Source organism: Poecilia reticulata, chromosome 13 (assembly GCF_904066995.2).
Source record: "Poecilia reticulata chromosome 13, P_reticulata-male-v2, whole genome shotgun sequence".
NCBI classification, from domain to species: domain Eukaryota; kingdom Metazoa; phylum Chordata; class Actinopteri; order Cyprinodontiformes; family Poeciliidae; genus Poecilia; species Poecilia reticulata.
In genome coordinates this window covers 9468490-9493530 of record NC_088842.1, presented here as the reverse complement: position 1 = coordinate 9493530, position 25041 = coordinate 9468490, and the positions used below count along the sequence as shown (strand labels likewise).

Sequence of the window (25041 nt, the reverse complement as noted above, 5' to 3'; positions counted from 1 at the left end):
TGCTGAAGCACATTCAGAAACGTCTCCTGTTTTGAAGCGTTCACAACATTTTAAGGAATGCAAATCCTTCAAACGAAAAAAGAATAAAGCTTTCAAGTCATTAGTCAAACCATTAGTTATGCCGGAGCATTTTTAGACAGATTCTCAATTCCTATTATTATTATTTATTTAGTAATTTCCAGTGGGAAGTTCTCTGCGAGAGAAATGTGACTTTTTATTTCTTGAATTTAGAAAATTCACACTTTCAAATAGGCTCATCATTGCACCACGTTCACCTGCTAAGTTATTGACAGCAAAAGTCACGCGAGGTTCAATAAACACTCTGTAATAAAGATTGAGATGTTGAATTGAAGAAGCGTATCTCCTAAAATTAAGGGGAGGGGGAATGTTTTTTTTTTCCCTTTCAGTACAGAATTTTAAATAAAAATATTCTTCAATTCAAAAACTGAAATGTTACACGGATTCGTTAGACAGAATGACGAGTTTCCAGTATTTTGTTTCATGGCTGACCCGTTCACTGAAGCCAGTACGGCTGCTTTTGACCATCTGCAAGTCCTGAAGCTAAAACCATCAGCATCTCCATTAAGCCTGTCAGCAGAGGGAAGCATGAAATGCTCTAAGATGTTATGATAAAATGCTGTGTTGACTGTGGATGTTAGAAATCCCTTTGCAGCAACATCAGCTCTAAAACGAAGTGGTTCTAAAATTGATCTCTGACGGAACCCCAAGCAACGGGGATGTTGAGCCTTTTATCTCTTCCTCCATAATCTGGAACTTTGTTTTGTGTAAGGAATGCAACATTTACTTTTATTTGAAAAAAAAAAAAACTTTGCACCACTGAGCAAATGTCCCTTTTTTTTTATCTCTGTAGCACAGGTAAAATGCTTCTGATATAGTCTCTGGTTAAGAAATTGCTTGACAAAAAAAACAAAAAAACAATAACAGCAAAGTGACTGTCTATGACCTAGATGTATATGTGTGAAATAGTTCTTGAAGCGCTGAGACTGCGGTTGCAAATCCTGCTGTGTGTGGTTACCATATTGTTTCTAGTGTAACTTTTTCAGTTTCAGTTTTTTTTCTTCCACTCAACTTTCCAAACAACCTAGTTTAACAAGGACCGACTGTGGCTCACCATCTTTGTGAAGGAGGTCAATGACAACTGCAAAGTTAACAGCCGTCCAGATGAGGGCATGTACATTAACACAACATTTTATACAAAAATAAATAAATAAATAATTTTAGGTCTAATGTAACATCATGACTTCTGAGAAAACACACTTTTTACATTGCAATCTGTCGATTCGTCCAACTTACTTTTGGGAATCTTGATCAACTTCCCCGTATAATAAACTGATTTAATATTTTACTCTTGAAACAAATTACTGTAATACATTACCCGTCACATTATTAGTCTTGATTACCGAGATGCTCTCTACATGGAGGGACTGATTGAGTGATAGTGACACTGAGCTGTGAGCGTACGTCTTTCTGTTTTTGCTGAGAGCTCACGAAGAAAACATGCTGCAGGCCTAACGAATAAGCCTCGCTGCGCCGCAGACGTGACACGGACAGATGATTGTGATCAATCACACATAAATGCAACGCCCTCCGCCAAATTCCTCGCAGCCGAAGACCCCTTGTTCTTGCTGAGGAGTGACACACACTGAGTGGAAGCAGCATAAATCGGTCCAGGAAATAATCTCTTTAAGCCCGAGATGAAAGCTGTTGTTGCAGCAAAACAACTTGACCTTCCCAACCTCCAGCGCTCACCATGGGAAGGACATTAAAGGGACAGGGAAAATGTGTTTGTGTGTGTGTGTGTGTGTCTGACTGTACTTGTAAAAAGGAGGAAATCAAGTAAACAAGCTGACAAACCCCTTCCTGATGCGAGACACCTGCGCATCTGAAACACGTCCTTTCAGTTGAACTTGCACCCCCTGCACGCAAGAAGAGGAACGGCAGCTGCTGCTGCCGCTTCCTGTCATGTTCTATAGCAGGTGTGAGAGCGGACGTACACACCGAGAGGAGGAAGCACATTCGTTTACCACCTGTAGGGCCTAAAGAAGGAGATTTAGGATGAGTGGCTCTTTTTAGCAAGGAAAAGAAAAAAAAAACCCACATCTATTACTTAAAAAAAAAAAATTGTTACAGATTGGAATAAGTGCTGCATGAAAAGAACGACCGATATTTATGCAATCGCATACAGCTAGTTTATTTTCAAAGCTTGAGTGCTGATGGCGCACGCTGCGGCTGAAAGGGTCGTTTTCCCAGTGGAGACACAGGCGCTTGGAGGCAGAAGATCAGCTGTAATTTTGTTTACATTAGCTGGGAGCACACTTCACTAATCACATGTCAAAGGTCAACTTTTCATTCTGCCAAAATCGTCGACCGAAGATGGAGAACTGTAAGCTTTTTTCCTAAACTGTGGGGCTTCCCTTTCGACGTTCGATGAAGGATCTTTTCTCTGAGGCTTCTTGAACTGTATCGAGCACAAGATGAACGATTTCAAACAGGAAAGAAGTGACAAAAAAAAATCTGTATTTGTGGGTTGTTCAGTGGATCAAAGAGGTGAAACATTAACGCTTAATGAAATATTTCTTTCCAACTGCGTTTCATTTTCACTGAGTTTTCTCGCCTGGTGCTGCCACCACAGGCTGGGCAGTTAGTTTAGCAGTTGGTTTTCCTCCACTCTTTACTGTATTGCCTTTCAGTGAAAATGTGTTTGGTTTAATCTCACCACTCCACCTTCATCCACATGCTGACCTACAGCAAAGCACAAGCAGGACATCTAATGTATTTTTTTTTTCTTTTTTTTTTTTCCAACAATGCCTATTTTTGCTCTACTATTCCATTTTTGCTTGTTTGTTGTTGTTTTTTTAGGTCCATGACTAATAGTTGTCCTGCCAACATATTCTCCCACTTGTGCCTCTTGGCTGTTTTTTTTTTTTTTCTGATTAATCTTCTCCTTCCCCAGCCTTTCAGTCTAGGCGGATGGCCTTGTCTTGGTAGGTTTTGCGGTTGTTTTGTGTTCGTTCTATTTTTGGATGACGGATGGATTGAGCAGTTCTCTGCGAGATGTTCAAAGCTCGGTGTCTTATTTTATGACTTCGTCCTGCTTTGAACTTGTCCACCACTTTATCCCTGAGCTGTCTCCTGTGTACCTTGACTTTTCTTTTTCTTTTTTTTTTTTTTGTGACCTGCGCAGACCAGCCGGTTTTACACCGGGATTACATCTCACACATGTGGAATCTGTTTGCTACTTTTACGTAAGGGTATCAAAGTAGAGAGGGCTGACCGCATGCTTTGCCTCAACAGGTCGAGTTTGTGACTTAAGATGATTAAGACTCATTTGATATGTGTGGGTTTTGTAGAATCACATGACTAACGGCATGTAAATAACTGTGGATTATAGGAAGGCCAAATCTCAAAGACTTAAGAACTCTCATGAAGTAGCATTTCAATTGTTTGAACTACTTTAATATTTTACTTTTTCAACTAAAGTCTTTTTCTTCTTCTCTTCTACACCCAGACACTTAGCAATGTACTCAACATAACTCAAGGTGAGAAAAGCAGTCATTTGATCAACCACTTTTGAAAAAAAAATCACACTTTTGTAATTAAATTTCTTTAAAAATATTCATGGTGCATCCACCTTCATGCTGTGGCACCTTTTTTTTCTAATGCACTTTTTTATGTTTTACACAGCCTTAGTGTTTTAAGAAGTGTGAGCTCTGGCATTCATATTGAATAGAAAGTCAACATTTGTGGATTACTTTCCGCCGTCATGTGCCTGGCTGCCTCGGTAACAAGGACATTACAGAGTTTCCTTCCAGGACAATCATTTTTGTCCGTCAAGCAAGATATGCCAGGTGATGTCTAATAAGATATTAGATATTTTTTCCTCACTTCCTGGCATTTAGTTTTGATATTATGTTTTAGGCCAGTCAGAACTAACAGTTTTTTAAATATATTTTCTAAGTAGAGCACTGGTACACACACAGCTGTATTAATCGCTGTGTTGAAGTATCTAATGCTAAAGCAACAACAAAAATGTGTAAAAACTGCAATTAGCTATTTTCTTATTGAATGTGCCTCCATCAGTGGTAGTTATAGGTAAAGCATTATGCTAGATTATTTTTTTTATATCAGCCTATTTAACAATTTCATCTTCAAAGCAAAGTTACTGTTAGATATATATATTGTTAACGTTTCGTCTTGTAACTCTTTCTTTTTAATTGTGAGTGTGTCTATGCGTGTACACACCATCTATTGTTAGAATATGAATGCAGGGTTTTTGTGTTTTTTTTGACCAGCAAAATCTAATCTGAGTTCATTGGATTAGAAGCTATTGAAAAGGAGAAATGAGCAAATCTTTTTCTACGCCAGATTTCTGTAGACAGTCGCTGTGAGAACTCAGCTTATTCCCTTGTCTAGGAGAGAGAGAAATCAGAGCCAAGTGCTCTGCTGGGAACATATAGGACAATATGATCGCTGATGTCAAATTGAGCTTGATAATTGGAGGCTTTATGTATAAGAAGGAATCTTTTATATTCTATTGTGGATTGATTCAACGGGGAGCTGAAGAAGAGAAGCTGAACTAGAGCAAATTTCTCTGATTTTATTCTTCAAACTCTTGCTGCAGCGTTCTGGATAAACTGCAAACCTTTTTTTTTTTTGTTGTTGTTGGATTTCCTTTGTGTAACAAATTACCCTCAAAAGAGTAAGCAGAAGGTAATTGTATCCCTCTAATCTTTGCACTTTATCTATTTAATAGGGATTTGATGTCATAGACCAACACAAGGTAGCTCTGTTTATGGCTGTAGTCTTGCTCAAGTTTTTTTTTTTTTTTTTTTGCAGGAAGTTGTTGGTAAGTGGTTTTCTTGCAGGATTTCCTGTATTTAAGTTTCACTGTTGGAGACGATATTTCAAGCTTGATGGGCAGTGTTAAGGTTTTTTTTTTTTTTTACTAAGCAGCAATGACTCTGGGTCAAATAGATAATGTTTATTTTCCACGGACACTGACCAAAGTTAGCAAATCCAGCGTGTTTTTCAGCTTGGAACCAAAACCCTCTGAGTTTGGGTGTGCTTTAGTTTCCAGACACAAATGAAATCTTCTGAGGCCATTAGATAGTAGAGTTTGGTGCAGTGGATTTCTGGAAGCTCTCTCTCTCTCTCTGACTGATTGTGCTCCTAATATATACTTTCGATATGTATGCGCTCTAATTTTACCTCAAACGTTGATAAATTATTCAAGAAAGCAACAAAAGCAGTAATATTTGCAACATGAGTTTTATTAGCACCACCATGTTTTCCTGTCTTCGCTCATAGTGTTATTTCTCCCTGTCCCGTTCTTCATGGATAACTAAAGCACATAGAAAAAAAAAGCAGACAATAGACACACATGTGGATTTATTGGGTAAGTTGCTTTTTTTTTTTTAAATATATATTTTCCCCTGAACATCTATTTTTTTCCACCTTCTGTCTTCCCCTTCTTTGTTCTCCCATGGTAGCTGCACGCAAGAGTCTAAAAGTCCCTCTGTCTGAGTAACAGCATCGCATCCATTAATATGTGTGCTATCTGAGTCAGCCGCCTGGCCAGCGGCGGTGTCGACTCAAGTGGACATGAGTCGACACCAACTCATGTCCGCAACCGACATGAGTCGGTGTCGGTTGCGGACACCGACTCGAACCGGAGAAGCACCACCTGACAGTTCCTAGAAGGAACTTGCTGAGAGAGGCTTTCCCGTCGCGGTGGCCTTGATCCAAAACCCACGAAACTCATCTCAGCTGCCTCTTGACGACACGCATCCATCAGCCAAAACGTCTCGCAAAGATAAGAGATTTAAGCTCCCCGAGTTTGTGTCAGACTCGCTTTTTACCCCGGAGTGATCCACTGACATATGCGGAGCAAATGCGGAACTGCATATTAGTCACGGTTTTTGCTTCCAGTTCTCTGGGACCCCTTGTTTTAAACCGCGGAGCTTTCTTTTGAAACTTAAGTGTTAATGAGTCGCTTTTATTGAAAAGGGTGAGTAGAGCCTTTGAGAAGTAAACAAAGATGCTTGTTTTGTTGCCCAATTGCCGTCTTGTGGCGCATTTATGATGGTAATTGCTGCAGTTTTTGTAGCCTCGTGCACGTGACTCACACTTTGTTGGTCTGAGTGAAAATAGTTAAAGACGCCTTCAATGTTGCTGTGGCACATAACCACGAGGCCGTCTACCGAAACGCCCATGCCAAAGAGTCGCTCCAGCTTAATGCATTTATGAGGACAAAGAGAGTTGTTTTATTACAAACAGACGTGGTGCTGTCTGCATAAAAAAATGTGACCATGTTTCGTGGTTTCGCAAGTTTTTTCACAGATGAAAATAATAATAATTATAATAAAAAAACGTGGTATGCATATGTGCCTGTGCTTTGGTTACTTACGACACCTTCTCTTCAAGAATGACTCTGTTTTTAGCTCCATTCATCCACATAGCATAATGCTAACACTAATGTTTTACCTCGGCGATGTTGTGATGAGGTTAATGAGCGGCGTTCATTTCCTGTCACTTTCCAGCCAAAAGTTAATTTCAAACAGTACTTATTTAGCTCGCTTTATTTCTTCTCGACTTCAAAAAAAGTCTAGATTTCTGCCCTGCACTAGTAGTAGTAACCATTTCTTTTCTTTTCTTGAGTTGTTACAGCGTAAGCATGAATAAAAACCATCTCCATACACCTCTACCATCCCCAAAAGTGGCATTAAATTTGTACTTTTGTTATAAAATTAAAGTGTTTCCCCTACTTTCAATACTATATGTCCGGTTCAAATTATGTGATACTTACACTGGTCCAGTCTCAGTGGCTTAACTTACACTGGATATGACTTCTCTAAAACACAGCCTGAGATTTATGAAACCATTAGCATTAGAAACACATTAGGTAGAAAAACTACATTTCACAGACACCTTATATCAGCACTGAAATGCCACACACTGACAAAAAAAAAAGCTTAAAATCCAATTTTGCTTTCTGAAAATAATGTAAAAAAAAATATATTATTGTATTTGTGAGGGGGGGCAAAAAACACTTGCTCTTTATCCATGTCGTAGCACTTTGCATGAGTAATAATTGTCCTGGTTTTCATTTTGCCAGTGTGTTGACAGGACACAGGAGACGTCTGAACAGATCTCTGTAGTTCCTCCAGAGTTACTATGATACGCTTGGCTGTTTTTCTAAATAACGGCCTTTTGCAGTTGTGCCACACTTTTTCTAGTTTCAGATGAGGGACTGAGCAGCTTGAGATATTAGATATTCATAAGCAAACCCTGCTTTAAACTTCTCCACGACTTTTTCTCTAACCTGCTCGTTAAGTTCCCTTGGATTTTATGATGTTGTTTGATTGCAACAAATCACCTCTGAGCCTCCGCGGAATAGCTGGATTCGCAATGAGATTGCGGCCTGTGTTTACCAACTAGATGACTCTGAAGGCAGGAATTTGCAGGACACTTTATTTAGAGGCATCGGAATATAGGGGGTCCAAACTCATGTAGATATAGACGCCTTTTCTGGATTTTATTGCCACAAAATAGGTATCATTTTTCATGTGATTCCGCAAGCATGTATATGCCTCTTCTTTTTTTTTTTTTTTTTTGACAATCTCAATAAAATACACCAAAGCTTCACACGTCGAATCACTAAAAATGACAAGGAGCAAAACGGCTCAAGAGGCACGACCGCTTTCACGAAGCACTCCACAGAAACAACACGTTTGGTAATAATGTATCTGCGTTCGCACAAGTGCCTGTTTCTGCAGCAATAGGCTGCGTCTCCCCAAGCACAGCGCAATTAAAATCCAACACTCTCCAGGAGTCCATAACATGCTGGGTTTACTGACAGCAAGCAGAACTCAAATGGCCAACAGAGAAAAGGGGGGGTAGAGGGGCTTTTTTTTGTTTTTTTTGTTTTGTTTAAAGCAAAGGAACACAAAGATGGAACACATAATGGCGGAGGCTACATGTCAAACAAATCTTTTAGATGCACGAGCGACGCTGGATCTAAAAAACGTCAGTCACTTCAGCCTCGTGGATTTTCACTCAGAAGAGAAACTCCTTGGTGGGGGTCTGATGTCGTTCGGGATCAAAGACACTAGAACATGAAGCGAACAATATGTACGCAGCGGTACGCGCGCGCTGTCATGTCGTTTATATAACAGTAAATGTTACATTTACAGTTATGTCGCAAAGTTTTCAAACTGATAAAAAAAAAAAAAGATATCTGCTTCACTTGTTGGCTGGCGGTAAATTCCAGTGAATCAAGGCCACAATTTTGGTCAGAACAGACTAAAATTGCATTTTTTTTTTTTTGGCCTACGTTCAAAAGTGTGGCGTAAAACTAACGGTACATGATAACCCTGAACGTAACATCGCCTCTGTGAAACACGGCGGTGTCGGAATGTTTACTTCATAGGGAGTGGTGCTTGAAATCTTTCTTCTTTTGTCAGCAGCCGGTTACCTCAGAGGCAACACATCCTGTAATCGTTGTTCTGAATCAATCGTGCTGACTTTTTCTTTTTTACGGTAAAATTGCACCCAAATCAAAAATAGATTAAACCGTCAAGAACTTGAAAGAGGTCAAGCAGATCCGGTCAAAGGAAAGGGCACATACATACATAAAAAAAAAAAAAAAGTCCAGCAAGTGTGAGAACTGACTCCTAAAAATGAATCAAATAAAAAAAAAAAAACAAGGTTATGAAGACAACAGTGCAAATATTTCACTGCTGTGGCATCATAAAGGAAAGTAATGAATAGTCAAAATACAGACTAAAATTATTGATGTTCCGATAAATATTAATCAAAGGTAGCACTAAACAGGTGCTGCCCTTAAATCTGATTTAAAGGGAACTCATTGTTTTCTTTTTTTTAAATGAATTTCTGGGAGTTTGTTCCAGATCAGAGGAGCATACAAGCTGAACGCTGCTTCTCCGTGTTTGGTTCTGATTCTGGGGATGCAGAAAAGTCCGAAAGGTTTATTCAATAACAACAGAGCTTTAATGCATTTTGGTTCCTAAGCCGTTCAACGATTTATAAACTAGCAAGAGTATTTTAAAGTCTATTCTCTGAGAAGACTTTAGAATCGGAGTGATGTGCTCTGCCTTCTTCGCTTCAGCGCTGAAGCTTTTGGACTCTGAGCTGATGTGGTCAGCAAATGTCCCTCAAGAATAGAACAAAATAGAACAGAAACAGCCTTTAGTGCCCTGCAAAGGGGGAAATTCAGGCGTAACACACAAGTCCACACAAAAAGTTCTTAAGGTGTTAAAAACAGTACATAAAGACATAAGATTAAAAGTAGCATTAATAAAATATAAAACTAACAAAATACTGTGCGTTTTTTTTTTTAAACACACACATCCGACCGTGTTTTCAAAAATGTGCATAATGTGCACACGTACCTCACATTGAATAAGAAGATTCTGCTAAAGGATTGGGTTGCCACCAGCGCAGAGCTTAGTGGAAAAAAGCAGCTGAGATGTTTGGACGCTTGCCAGGTTTCCTCTAAGAAAAGAAACAAAAAATTCAAGGGCAGGCTGATATTTAGAAAGAAGAAGCACCAGTATTGGATGGCGGAGCAGGTTATTTTCTCACAGGAAGCTTTATTAGATGAATGGAAAAGGCTGAATTCGCTGACAATGGCGTACAAATCCACATCTTTTGTGTGTGTGTGTGTGTGTGTGTGTGTGTGTGTTTAAGTGACTTCATAAGAGCAGTCTTCTCAGCTGGACAAAATAAAACTCCCTTCACTTCGACTCGATCGGGGTCTCGATCAGCATTCGGTCCGGGCTCAGGTTACTCTTCGGTTGTTGTGAGTTATCGATCGGCTTCAGCCGCGAACCTGTAGCGACAGAAACATGACACCTGCGCGCGCATGTTTATTTTCACGGAAACGAGCGCCGCACGGCCTGAAAGATGATGTGAAATCTCGTTTGCGTTTTGAAGCATCTCGCATAAAGCGCCCAAAAAACCTGGAAGATGCAGATAGAAAGAGACTTGACAGATCCGTTTTTACCACTTGGTTTCGAAGCTGACAACACACTATCAGCCCTGCTGTGTGTTGCTGGCTTTAGCTGTCGCAGCGAAGGTAATGAGGAATTTTTCTCACTGTCATTCCTATCAGAAAGTATTATCCCGCCGCTGCCTGTAGGACAGTTTAATCCCCTCCCTTCCTGTAGTAGCGATATTAGTTTTTTTCTTTTTTTTTTCCTTTTTTTCTTTTTGTTCAGCAATTTAAATGTGTTGGACCAGATCACGAAAAAAGAACACATCCTGCTTCAGGTCTGCATGTTCTTTGTGTCATTACTTGAAGTAATATTTTTAAAAAGATCAAATAGAAGATAGGTGCTCTCATTTAAAATTAAACAACACACTCTGGGAATAAAGAACATATCCAAATTTTTTTTGTTTTGTTTGTTTTTTGTTTTTGTTTAACAAAGCACCTCTAAGGATAGAGTATTTGACAGAGTGGTTCATATTTAACCTACAAATTAATAAAGAATTTATGTTTTTGTATTAGTGGTAAATAATCAAAGGCATAGTTGCTAAGATAAAAAAAAAAACTAGATATATTTTTGAAAAAATGAATCCGTTGTGCTTCTGTGTGTGTCTGTGTGTTTAGCCCAAAGTACCACAGCAGAAATACAATATTGTTGTTTCATTGCTTGATGATGGCTTTGACATTTGCGGTGTGTGTGCTGGAAATCTGCAAATAAAAAAAGACGACTGTCTCTGTGTGAATTATTGTTTTGGTAACTAACTTGTCGTTTTATATCTGTCAATGAAACAAACCTCTTAAAAACGCCACAAAACTGTTTTGCTTTTCTCGATTTTTATTCTGATTTGAGCCGTTTATGTTTCGTGAACCGTTTTCAAAATGCAATTTTAAAACACGATTGGCCACAAAGTAGCAAACTATTTTATGTTTTTGCCACAACAAAGTTTTATTTTATTTTATGGATCTTGCAGCTTTGAAATTGTGGATTTTAAACCTTGACAGCCACAAGGGCTGCAAAAATAAACCTCCCTTGCAATTTAGAAGGCTCTAAAGTAGAAAGCTATGTTCAGCAAGTCATCATCCTGCGTACTGAAAAATTCACCTTAAAAAAGAAAAAGAAAAAAGCTGAAATTTTCATCCACTTCAAACTACGGGCTGTGTCACCACCACAAACCTTCGAACCTTAAGGTCATGTAGACCTTAAGGGCTTCGTAGAAGTGAATAACACTCCCTAATGTGGAAAAATAAACAGGCTATAAAACGTTAAACCACCACTCATCCAGTGTGACATGAGCCCATTTCACAAAACTGTTCTGTCATCGAGCCAGAAAGATAAACTTCTCTGTTTGCTCATAAAACACAAACAGAGCCAACAACGCGGACGCAAACTCTTATAAATGAACGAATTGCTGAACCAAAGGAGGCAAGACGTGGAGCTTTCATGCATAAAATATTGTCTCACTGAGAGGTGTGGTGTGGAAGGGGAAAAAAGTCAGCAAACTTGGCTGTACAACAATCAAAGCTGGTTTATTAGGCCTCCAGCATCACAGCACAGTTCAAAATGGCAGCTTTCCCATCAGTCAGTCTGTCTGCTACATCCAGCAGTCCACCTAGACCAGTGGTGCCCAAAGTCGGTCCTCGAGGGCCGACATCCTGCCTGTTTTAGTTCTCTCCTTTTCAGCATGTTCTCCTTAGGCCTTCTAACGAGCCATCATTTGATCCAGGTGTGTTAAACCAGGGAGAGAACTAAAACATGCAGGATGCCGGCCCTGCCGCCTTCTCAGTTTACCCCCAGCCAATCAAACTCCAGTCGTCACTACTTCCTCCATAAAACAGCTGGGTTTGAGGTGGGTCTCCTTACCAGGGTTCCAAGATGGCCGCTGAAGCGGCACTCCCAGAAGGTAACAAACATTTCACAGACAAAGGATCATATACACACATTCTAGAATTCAAACATTACAAAAAAACCTTATTGCTTCTTGACAATATGCTTTGGACATCTCCCGTTCTTAAGCCGGAGCACATCGACTGGAGGTGATTCACAGTATAAAAAATGCATCTCTGCAATGTTTTGTACAGCAACATGCGCCGTAGGTGTTTGGCTTTTGACCACTGCTATCTTCTAAAGCAGACGTATTCTTCTCGGCGTAAATAGTCCAATGTTGTAGCAGCGGTGAGAATTAAACGACACCACGCAGTTGTTGCGGTGTGGTTTTTTTTTTTTTTGGCCTTTGGCACAGAACTCCAGCTGCCATCTAGGCTCATCACTTCACCAAACTTTGGAAGCCCAAAGCAGGTTGTGTCAGGGCTTGCTTCACTAAACATTTCTCTTATTCTTGCTTCTATTATTTTAAACTTAAATGATTCAAAATTAAAAATGATACACAGTTTTAAAATTGGTAATCTGAGTAAACACTAAAGAGAGATTTTAAATGATTGAGTGGTAAGTGTGAAATCCGATGTCATTTGTTAATGAGAACAAAATGTCAAAGCCAGCGCGGTGCATGTGTCCCTAAGCAGCTCCAGTAATTTAAAAGGGGCTTGCCAAAGTGTGTGTAAACTCTTGACTCGACTCGAGCTTTGCAGTGGGTCTTGAGTTTGAGCGTCAGAGCCTGAAAAGCTTAAAACATGATATACTTTGTCTCGGTCTAGATTACGTGTCAAGAAAATGTCCAGAATGAGCTAAAATGCTACGGTTAACTAAAGTAGCATGTTGACCATCACCGATACTCCGTCTGCAATGCAAACAGCAGCGTGTACACTAAAATTGGCTATAATTCTAAGGCCCTGTTTACAAATGGATTTTTCCCCCCCTTTTCTATTAACACATTTACATGAAGACATTCTAATTACAATCTTTGTTTACACAGTGATGGTACACATCGAAAAGGTGTAATACCCTCGCCACGCCACTAGTTGGTGGTAGGTTTTATGAAACTAAGTGCGCATGCGTTAAAAAAGTTCTACCTGAAAACATTTGTTAAGTCGAATTGCGTTTCCCCATGAGACACTGTTCACCCTGTATCTGGGGAAACACGCACATTATGTATGCGTGTGTGTGTGTCTGATGAAAGCGCAGTTGCAAAGAAGTGGAAAAAGGGGAACAACCTTGCTGAAACATATTTTTGAGCTTTCACGGTGTCCGTAGTTATCTAAATGAGAGCGCTGAACAAGCACGTGCGGTGAGGAGCAGCGAGGAGTTACTACTAGGGGGACCGTATCTGATGGGGAAACGCCAATCGTTGCAACACCGGCATTGTCGGTAGTTTCTTCTTCTGTGGATTGTTGGAAGCAGTTATGTTTCCCGCCACACTTATGCATGAGCTTGGGATTCCTTGACAGAAAAGATGAATTTATTCTGTTGACAAGACAACCGGGCACCGGTACGTTTTTAGAACCGTTTCTCAAACGGGGTTCCAGTTGTAAGGGAAAACATTCGCTACTTTCGTGTTTATGCACATCAGAAGTTGTTGCTGTGTAAACACAGCCTAGGTTGAGCTAAAATGTAGTCAATGGCACGAGGAATATCACTAGCATGTTGACGAACATGGGCTCAACCCACATGTCCAGTCTGCAGCTTTTCCAGTTAAACTCTCCATTAGCTTCTGAGTTCACGTTAAGATTGTGGTTTTGATTTAGCTTTACACGGACAAGCACCAACTTACTGTACATAAAAATGGACTTTTGCGCACTTATGTAACCAGCAGGTCGTCAAGATCCTACAATGAGGGCCTGATGGATACAGGACTGAAGCCTGAAGGAGACGGAGCTTTAGCCACTAGAAACCCTGTCCTTGAAAAGGATATGTTGATTTGGTGATCCCTTTCAATTTCCCTCGATTTTTATTGCTTTTTACACTTTGAATTATTTACTTCAATATGAAACACTTCGGGAAATAAACCTTAATTTACTTAGTTGCTAATAAACACAAATTAAGTTCCATGTCATTTTTTATGGAGATGACTTAGGTTCTGCTTCTGTTTCATGACTTACTATGAGACTTGGCTAAATTGCACATAACAGAGAGATCATAAATCGTCTTCTACCGTGTCTACATCCCTCTTGCGGCTGATGTACTCTGATTGTTTTTTTATAAGAGCTAAACAGCATTATAAAAAATGTTCACTGCTTCCAACACATCCACCTATATAAGCAATCTAAGCTCAATACGCATTCATGACAGACGATCATTCACTGATCATGCAGTCTCATCCAAACGCTATCGCTCCAACGGAAATTGGGTCGTTTATTCTCCGCAGTGGCATACCTAGCTTTCTTCTCAATTTGATGTCGACTTTGGCTGTTAAACCAAAAAAAAAACAAAAAAAAAACCCTTGTGTGTTTGCAGAGTTCGCTGTTTGCACGAACACGACCCTGTTGGGAACTTTGCTCACCGGCCGGGAGCAAAAGGTCACATGTAAAGAAATAAATTATGATGGAGTGAATTAAAATGTTCTTTCTAGAGCAATTTTTTTTCGTAATTTATAAATGTATGCAAAACATGCCAAAAGGAAATGGATGGTTTCAAGCAGCTCTGATCTTTGAGAGTCAGATCTTATTGAGGCTTAATCGTATGCACACAGATGTTGCATGTGGATTTGGTGAGCTGGATCTGGATTAAAAATTCTGTCATTTCCTCTAAAGGAGTTTGAGGCACAATCACATAGCTAAGGAACACATGCTGGTATGTAATCAAACAGAATTTTTTTGATCATTTATTGCTAAAAATAATTAGACAAATAGCTGGGTTTTTTTTTTATATCAAAGAAAAGCCTGGTTTAAAAAAAATCAAAGCGGCTGAGGTGTACGCACTTTACAACATCCGGATATTTGCAGCTGCCATCGTTTATTATCCATTGTTTCAAATATCAGGGCACAGTGACAACTGTGCTCCCCAGGCTGTTGCACAATGCAACCTCTAATAAGCCCACAATGCAATCCTTATCAAAAGCTGTCAAGTGCTGGCAGTCTGTGCGAGAGGTATCGACTGTGTTTAGTGAGAAACACTTAATTGGGTTGACTGACATTGAAACACAAATGTCTTCAAATACACCAGAGGACTTGTGATATCACCGCTTAAGCATCCATCCATCCATCCATCCATCCATCCATCCATCCATCCATCCATCCATCCATCCATCCATCCATCCATCCATCCATCCAAAGACCTAAACATCCCTCTATCCAGCAACATGCTTTTATGGGATTCTGTAAGATCCCAGGGTGTTTGCAGGCCAGAAGGAACATGAAACACATATTCTGCTTTACTTGCTCATCACTCTAGAACAGTAGTTCTTAACCTTTTTTGAGGCACCGAACCCCCCAGTTGCATATGCGCATTCACCGAACCCTTCTTATTCTATTATTTGTTTTTTTTGTTTTGTTTTTTTATTTCTTTTTGCAATTTCTAGCCAATAGTGTCTGGACACAAACCTGAACTCAATTATTCTGTGCTGAACAGAGGTCGTTTGAGGTTTAAAAAGCATCTGTTCCATTATTTCATTATTTATTGACAAGAGAACCTTAATTTGATACAAGCCTGAAAGCTACATACCGGCTGAACATGAGTTGACATATTCTACACTGTTTCAAGTAGAGCTTTGGTGCTTTGTGGAGCACATTTATGCAAGAGGTAAAAAAAAAATAAATTCAAATAACTTCAGATTCTTGCTTTTCTTTTAAAGATAGTTAAACATCTCTCTTCCTTTCTCATTCTTGTCGAACCAATTTTGTGCACTTGCACATCAGAGACAATGCAGAGAGGCTCGCCCAGGGCAAGGACTGCCACTCTATATGGTACCGTGTTGCTTAACTCGTCTATTAGAGCTCTGTGTGAAAGTAGCTGAGAGTGGAGCACATCTTTTCATCCCGCTGCCGAGCTGAACCTGCGCCCTGAAACCATCAAGGCGCAACTCATCGCCGCGGAGCCGCTTGACAGGGTCGCTCTTTGGCATCGCACCGACACATCGAGGTTCCGACCGCGTACAGAGGGAACTTCAGAGACCTTTTACACTTCTGCGTCTAAGCTGTCCGTCAACGGGCTTTATGAATATGGGACCCCTCTTCCTCTCCACCCGTGTGTGCGTGGATCTCACACTTGAGCGGCTGCGCTGCGCCACGCTGCTGATGGATCATTCTCCTTCAGCGACCATCTCTGGGTAGATAGATGCACGGTGCGGCTCTGGTACTTGTGGAAAGGGGATCCGTGGTCGCGTCCGTCTGAACATGCACTTCTAGAACAAAGAGCTGAAGGTAGAAGAAGAAGGAGGAGGAGGAGGAGGAGGAGAAGAAGAAGAGGGAGGCGTGAACGGGCTCGTGTCTGCCTCAGATCCAGGGTTTTTAAGCTGAGGGCTCATCAGTGGCGGACTATTCAGCATTTTTTGCGCTCCCTTTGAGGATTTGATGGATATCTGATCAGTGGATGTGATGCCCATATATATCATCGACCGAAAATTTCCTGACATATCTGGTAAGTCGCCACAGGCACCCTGAGCCGGACTCGCGACGCGGTGCCATCTGCGTTGATTGGCGCGCTCATGTGTGCGAGTGCGCGCGCATAGATGCAATTTTTTTATTTATTTATTCATTTATTTATGGGTGACACGGGGGCAGCGTGCACCAGTTGATCATGACACCCTCCCCCCGCCAAACCCCCCTCGGAGTTCACAACGTGCAACAGGAGATGAGACGCTGGCACGCATTTGGTGTGCGCGCTGCGTATGCTGGATATTTTTATCACTGGAGTTTTGACAGTTTAGTAAATTGGCTCCAGTTGGAAAGCGGTGGTCCAGCTGGGCATCCTCTCCGATTACTTTATTTGCACCAGTAGGTGCAATATCCCTTTAAAAGTTATTTTTACTGGCATTCAGGAAAGCAATTTACGAGGTGTACTTCTTATCTAGATCACATCACCTCTGGGCATCAGGTCTCTTCTCTCAGAAGTGATTTTGTTTTTGGAGCCAAAGGCCCTGAGCTGAGAACTCTTTTCTTTTCTTTTTTTTTCTTTTTTTTATGTTATACCTTCATGCAAAGTAGGCCACGTTTCTACTGATACTCATTTAGGTGCACCATGTGTTCAGGGAGTCACATGCAGTTTGCAGGAAAAGTGGCTTCGCCCTGCTGATTTGCAGACACGTTTGGTGTTGTCTTGCTGAATCATGGGTTTAAATTCAAAGTAGTTTGTGAGGTCTACGGTTGTTAATGTTTCAGATGGATCACGTCGGAGAGACCGTATGGAGAACGTGGTGGAGAACAAGAGTTTTAAGGCTTTTGCCTTTTCGGAAGCAGTCATTCAACGCTAAACCTCGTTTGAAAGAACTGCAGTTAAAAAGGAGGTGCAGACTTTACCTGGACACTGAAAGTTCTGAGTTTAAAGTCATAGATACTCCTTTCGCTGTCTAGTGGAGTAAAAATCCTTAGACATCACTGATATGCACTTATATGATAGTAAAACTCAAAGCAGGACTTGGAACAAACTTGGAATCCAGAGAAACTCCTATTGGTTTATAAATTACGGACTACTTATTCTTACGTTTTTTTTTTTTTTTTGCCCTTTCCTTTGGTTTGTTGCGTTTCCTTCTAATTCATGTAAAGCACTTTGAATTTCTGAAAATGTGCTGTATAAATACCTTAAAAGGTTGCACAACAGAAGCTTTACTTTGAGTGGGACAACTAAAACTAAAAAAGCATCAAGATGCAATAGTCGACGATGAGCAGTTTTTGTGCTTAGTTTTGATTCGCCTCTTAACTGGAAAGGTTACAGGTTGCTACGCTTACTTTTCAAAAACTTTGCATTTATAATAAAGACCAAAAATCCAGTCTTAATACACATGTGGAAGCACATACAGGTCAATTCAGCTTATTTTTATGTATATGTACAGTACAAATGTCAACTCAATCCAACTCAATCCACTGGTTCAAAGTCAATTGCATACATCCCAGTTAAACCCTTTTCATCAACAGTGCTCTCAAGTTCAGATTATTTTTCGAATGGGTCAAAGATTTTCCATTGAAGTAAATTAGATGTCATACCAGTAGAAAGAACTGACTCTAGATGGGGAAAAAAAATTACAGGCAACATACTAGGCTATCGAGGTCAGTTCCAAGGTGACGCAGTGTTATTTGTGAGGCTGACCACAGACTCCAGCATGGTTTCACCCAGTCTTTTCAGACTTTTCCCTGATGAATACGGATTTGACAGACGGACGATGTCTACCATGTATATCGGTACCAGAATGACCGCGAGAAGGTGCTGGTTATAATTTGCTGCCTCCTACTGCTGCAATTTGGGACACTTTATTTAAAGGAAAAAAAAAAGTTACTTTTTACCTCGGGTCATTTCATTCTGCCCGTGCACCAATTCTTACCTGCCTCTGGGACATTTTGTACCTTTCTTTATGACTGGTGATTTGAAGTAATTTTCTATGTGTGCTTCGCCTACTCTAAGGAAATTTGGTTAGATGACTTCAGTAGAAATGATCCAATCAGCGAGAGGTCACCTACAGAGTTGGTTTCATGAAGGCGTCACAATCTGTCATATAAAACTCAACTGGTCCAAAGAAAGGGGGGGAAAAAAAAAAGATACTGACATGCTGTGATTTAAGTACCTCACCACAAGATGGTTGATTATCAGGTACACGATGGAAGAAATGAATGAAATCATAATTTCTTCCCTCCTTCAGAAAATCCTGAAGGAGAACGTCTGAGCATTGGTTTAAAGGTCTTAAGCTTAAAGCACTTGAATTATGCAGCAGAATAATGACCAGAAAATCACTAGCAAGTCCACCACCTTAAAGGAAGCAAAGGGTTTGAACTGAACTAGTCAAAATCTGGACTTGGATCCTTTTAAAACGCTGCAGCATCTCATTAAGCAGAAACCATCCAGTGTGGCTGAATTCTGCCTAAGAAACCTATAAGAGTACAAATACTTTTTTTGCACCACTGCACCCAGAGCGAAGAAGTCGTAAAAGTATATTTCATCCAATGACAATTGACAATGAGGTCATGAAGCGAAAAAAAGAAAAAAAAACCTGTCTGTGGTATTGCTTTGTAATGTGTAGCATGAGTTTCACTGACTTGAAAAGCCAGGTCTGCCCAGTGTGTGTAACCTAGCTACTTCTCCCTTTTAATAAACCCCATTGACATTCAGTTGTTTGGCAGTGTCAGAGCTGGAGGGAGTAAAGATCATGAATAGTCTCCAGTGCTGACATGCACGCAGTTTTATTAGAGCTGTGGGATCGCTGTCACAGAAATCTGGGATTGTTTTTTTTTTCCTTTTTTTTTCCTGCCCTCTCCTGCAGACACAGAGGAGCTGACAGGAAGTCAACTTGTGTCCTCCCACTGTCTTATCACTGTGTGTGTGGTTTTTTTATCTCTCCAATATCTCCTACTTCATTTCCTCACCTTCTGTTTGTAAAGTTGCATTCAGTCGTCACTCTCCTGTACTAAATCTCGTGACCTGCGGTGATGTCATCATGGGTGCGTTCAGAGCCCGGGGGGGGCAAGAAAAAAAGTCACCGTGCGCGATAATACGGTTGGATAATGACCATAATCAGGGAAGTTTACTTTACGTCGGTGTATGGTTTTGTCATGCAGAGGAATGATGGGCAATTTGACACTCAGCAGGAAAATATTTTCCAGTAATAAATGTACGTGTGCACCTTAAATGATGGGCCTGTTCCTTTGGAGGGAGCAAAAGAGACTTTGGTCATGCGATGTTCTCATCTTGGGCTGCTCACACCGAGACCCACCCATCTGCGCAGACACCTCATGGCACTGGCTTGTAAAAAAGTGCGGCGGAGCATGGCGCTGTGGATGCATGTTTGTGTGCACGGGTTCATGAGGCGCTGTTAAGGGATTAAGGATTAATTGCCTTCAGACCTTCACAGATAGACTTAAGTGCTTGTTACATGAACTTTAAGTTCTCTCCTGGCCCCTGAGAGGAAAACAACACTTGACTGTAAGGAGCAGTGGAAGAGTCTGGCTTTTTGTCTGCTGCTTCTTCTTCTTTTATTTTTTTTTTTAATTTTTCCCCCCCCTTCTCTCTCTCTGCCGTTTCTTGATCTGGAGTGCAGAGCCGCGAGGGTAAGAACTTCAGTTGTTCTCACCTCTTGGTCTATTTTCCTCTTTTTGTCCTTTTTGTGATGACTGCAGCTCGTTCTTCATCTGGGCTTTCCACATTTTTGTCTGTCAAAACAAAGGCGGGCTTTGAAAACTGTTAAATATGTTCTGTATTTGTTTCTCGTTAGGAAAGCAGTTGATCAAATCAAATGTTGATAACAGACTTGGATATTTGCAAGACACGGGCAAAAAAAAAACAACCTAGATTTAGCAGTTTGCATTAGTTATAGATTTTTTTTTTTTTTAATCCTATCTAAATCTCAATAATCTCCTATTTAGTTTTTCGGCTTCTGAACTAATTGGCTGACATTGACTTTGCTATAATAACAAAAACCAACCCATTCTCAGTTCACCTCATCATGATTCCTCAAGAGCCCCCAGGTGTCATGTTTTATTGGTTTGAAGAGCCTTTTTTTGTGGAGCCAGACGCTCCATTTTCAGTAGGGAGGGTCTGGATCCTGCAGTCTATGAGGAATCTTATGGTAAATTCAGGATCTCAAGCTGAAACAAAAGCATTTCTTAAAAAAATGTTATGGATAGGTTTAAAATGCATTGTTTTGGAATAGCTCCAGTGTTTCCATTGGGGGGAGACAAGCAAACAAAAAACACGTTACAAAAAAAATCTCCCAAGAAACTAAGTTCAGCATTGGTTTAGATGGTCACTGTTGAGAACTCTTTGAAAACATTCACCAGAACTTCATTTTTATTCAGGTACCGACTGGTATAAAATTTGCATGGTATACCATTGAGTGCAATAGAACAATTTCACTACGTCGCAGTTTCTACATACTGAGACACAAATGTATATACGATGGTCTATTTGATTTTATTTAAAACAGAGATGCAATAATTGTTCCAAATTCCTGTGAAATTAATATTCTATGCCAATTGTTGCAATTGGCATAACATTATCCAGGAAGAGATTTGTTTGATGCATCACAATACATTCACAGCCGAAATATATTCCTACCCTTAATAGAGTTGGGATTCAAGTAAACTTCTAACTATACCAACATCTTTATTCTGACTGGAGGCGATGATTGGTCCAGTAGAAGTTCAGATTGTAATCTGAGAGAATTTGTGGATGGCAAGTAGACTTTCATCCTCATAGAGCCGGAGCCCATCATCTAAGATAAATTGTTACAATGCCAGTAAATGAATGGTAAGCAAGTCTAAGAAATGTCTGATGCTTGTAATGCAAATAGATTTTAGAGTTTATTACACTACACTAAAGTTTATTACACTAAACTCTTTTAGTGTGATTTATTACACTAAACTCTAAAGAGTTTAGTGTAATAAAACAGATACTCCCTTCACGTAGTGTGATTATATTTTCAGACACCTGTCTCGTTTCCTGTCAGAAATAACCTCCTTGGATTGAGTGCATTTTTAAATCTGGGAATTTAACATTTTCTAGTCATCGTAGTCACACAACCAAGAATAAGTCTGCATTTCCCTTATTTTCTTGGTCAGTGATGCAAACCGCCGAGAAGTTTCTCAACGCGTTCCATTGTCTCATTTTCTCCAAGCGACCAGGAAAGTTGTAAAACTCCATTTCGTCTGTTGTGAGACTATCGATGTTGCAACTGCATTTTAAGGCTTCTGGAGAGATTACAAAATGGAGGTCAGGCCACATATCACCCAGTCTGCAAGTGGAAAATCCACCCTGAAGACCCAATTTGTGCTCGCATGTCTTTACCATCCATATTTTGTGTTACCACAGTGATGGTGACCTCGCCATTTAGTTACGGTCTCATGGTGTCTATTGGGGGCATTGAGGCCCTTCTGTTGAGCCTCTGTTGAAGTCTGTAGGCTGGTCTGGAGTTTTGGAAACTGATGGCAAGAGGATCTAGAGAAAACTGGTGCAAACAGGACCTTTTCCAGTAAGAGTGACAGGAAGCTGTGACTGGAACAGCTTTGTTAATGAATTGACCAATGGTTTATTCCCCCATTAGGTGAGTTGTTACAGCCGGTTGGTGAAAGAGGAGACCTGAGCATGACGGAGACCAGTACCCCAAAATCGGCAAAGAAGCCCCGTTGGACCTCTCTGGAGATCGGCCTCATTACTGTCGTCTCTCTGCTGTTCATCATCATTGTCGCCCTCGTCATCCTGTTTGCCACCCAGAAGACTGGTGAGTGTTTTAATTGAGGCTTAGCACTGATACTGATGTTTTTGTGTGCATGTTTTTTTTCCTCGTCTTTAACAAACTCAAATGACAAGAACTGTGTAAACAAAACAAGTGAATCATCTAGCCGAAAGGATTTGTCAGGGACATTCATTAGGTTTCACTTCATGGTTAATGGTAAGCTCAGAAGAGCTGCCCTTTGCTCAGATACAAGACACTTGTTCTGTGTGCTTTTATCCACTGTGCTTCAATACAGTCTCTGGCACAGAATTAAGAAAAAGAAGAAAAATATGCATATGTGTTCAAAGGTCCCCTTTAAAAGGTTTACATGACTCAAAAATGCTGTCAAATTTCTAAATGTAGGCTTGATTCTAAGAACTTCACATTTCCAAGATTTTTTTTTTTTTCAAAGAAAGGATGATGCATTAAGAAAAATGGAACATTGGCTAAAGCCTTTTATTTTTCAGTTCAATGTCAGATCTTAGATGTGTACTCCTTCTTGCTTCTGCTTTAAAATAAGCAGTTGAATGGGGTTTGAGTATCAGTTATCACAAGCAGGTGATCTATAGATTAATTATTGACAAAGTTCAGCAGGTCATGATGGCAGAATCCTGACAGAAAAGGTCATCCAATTAAGTTTGATGGAGTTCGTCTGGCTTTTGTGGGCGTGTTGAGCCATTATTAATTTTTGGAGTCTTGTGCTTTAATAATGTGTAAGCTGCTTTGTCAGGGAAATGAACACTGAGCGGCTTGGCTATGCTTGTAGCCATGTTTACACTCAACTATGTTCATTTTATGTGCGCTCACTCATATAACCCACAGAGCGCTTCGTTAAAGGTCAGATTGTAATCTGCTGGAGTGTCGGTGCATCCACGTTTCACTTGATTAACACATTTCTGACAGAAAGTGACACTTGTGAGGAGATTTGCATTGCATATGTGCAACAAATTGATTAATAAAAAGAAATGCAGAAGAAGAGAACAGAAGAAAGAACTGATTTATATATAATCACCACTGAATGCTGAAAAACCTACTAAGTAATGGAAATGTGTTTTACGTTGTCTTACAGATGAAATCTGCACCACAGCTGACTGCACGCAGTCAGGTAAGCAGCTTGTGTTTGTTTGTTTTTTTTCTCTCTATTGTTTCATCCTGAAGGCTTTGACTTCTCCCAGAGGGAGCCGGCATGGGAGAAGTGAGGCTGCTGCGGAAGCATTTTAGACGTGCTCACTGAAAACGGCCTCTTTGACTGAGACATGATCCATTCAGTCAAAATTGCAGTAAAACGGATATAATCAGCCCTACTACATATAGAAATGTTCATTCAGCCAAGAAGTTTGTTTCTTATAGGAAACGGACGCATCTCAAAAAACTATAAATTAATGAGATTAAGTTTAGACAAAAATATTCATCTTTCTGCTATTTACGTTTAGTTAAAAACATGTCATGTTGAAAATGGTTTGTATCCTCGATAACCAAGTTGATGCAGGTCCACGTTTAAAAATGTTACGGTAAATACAAAGAAATTCAATTTAATGTGTTAAAGACTAATACCTTAAATGTTATTGGGGAGCAAAAATATCCAGCGCGTTACGTTAAGATACAGACTCATTTTGCCATTTAAGAAACTTGGGAAAATACAACAAACGTAAGCCACATTTCGTTGTTGCTGCTGAAAATGCACAAAATAAATCTAGAGAAACAAATGATCAATCTGAAAAATTTACAAAATTTCTTTTTTTCCATCTGTCAAACTAGCAAGACTTTTTTTTTTTTTTCCTCTGTTTTACAACTACATTGATTTGCTGCTCCCTCGTCAAATGAATCCGATTGCTTTGCTTATTTTATTGGGGAAAAAGAAAGTGTTAATTTAGTCTTTTGTTAGTTAGCATTGATTATTTAGCAGGTAATATAAATTTAGAATTTAAAAGAAAACGCGCTAAAAGTTTTGTGTATTTCAACTTGACATTTTTGGCCCCCATGCCAAAACGTTTAGATTTTGTGTCCTGACACAGCAAAGGTGGAACTTGTCTGTCTTGTTCCATCATCTGTAAAAGCAGCACAACATTTTCCAAATAAAAAGTCAACATCAATTCATCAACATGGTGGTAGTCTATCGGAACTGGATGACTTTGACAGGCAGAAAATCATTAAAGAGAATTTCCTGCTAAATGTTTGATCTGAGGGTCAGCCAGCAGAAAAACCAGTGGTTCAAAAATGTCTTGGAAAGGCTTGGTAAAAGTCAGAAATGTTTAAAGATATAGATAAAATATACATAGTGTCTGGCGATGGGGAAGAGCTTATAGCTTTCATTACATAACGGAGCAGAAGGAAACCTTTGTCAAATATATATTTTTCCTCTTATCCTCACAGTCCAACTGGTGCAAAATGTAACTGATATGAGCCATTATCCCAGCATTTCATTTGATAAAGCGGCACCTCCTATGCTTCCTTCAATCGTATCCACGACGACAGAGTGCTTCATCACCGTGTCTCCTCCTCAGATACACATTGTGCGCGGGAGAACAATGTATTTGGTAGGGAAATGAAAACCACAGCGATAAGTAAGAGATGAACATCTTTGGTGCCAGTTTTCAGCAACAGATGCCAATTTATTTCGGCAGCATTTCTGCAGAGTCTGTGTCCCAATTCAGTCAGATTTGATAGACAGCCTTGTCACAAGGGATCTCCGAGTGAGCAGCCGTCTGTAATTTAATTGCTGCTTGGGAAAAAAAAAAAGCGAACATATTTTCACTGCTGGTGCCTGAA

General features: G+C 40.1%; 1 protein-coding gene across 3 annotated transcripts in view; it reads left to right on the top strand.

Annotated features, from left to right (window-relative positions):
• The first annotated feature begins 11795 nt into the window (after nt 1-11795).
• LOC103474711 (neprilysin) overlaps nt 11796-25041 on the top strand; it is a 57838-nt gene continuing 44592 nt past the window's right edge. The window contains exons 1-3 of one of the 3 annotated variants that reach the window (XM_008425860.2): nt 11796-11928; nt 22102-22278; nt 23342-23377. In XM_008425860.2, coding sequence (XP_008424082.2) covers nt 11901-11928; nt 22102-22278; nt 23342-23377 — 241 coding nt within the window. In that variant the 5' untranslated portion in view covers nt 11796-11900. Of the gene's footprint in view, nt 11929-15872; nt 16497-19833; nt 20111-22101; nt 22279-23341; nt 23378-25041 lie in introns of those variants that run through there. The other 2 variants (XM_008425859.3, XM_008425862.3) reach the window with 2 other exon arrangements.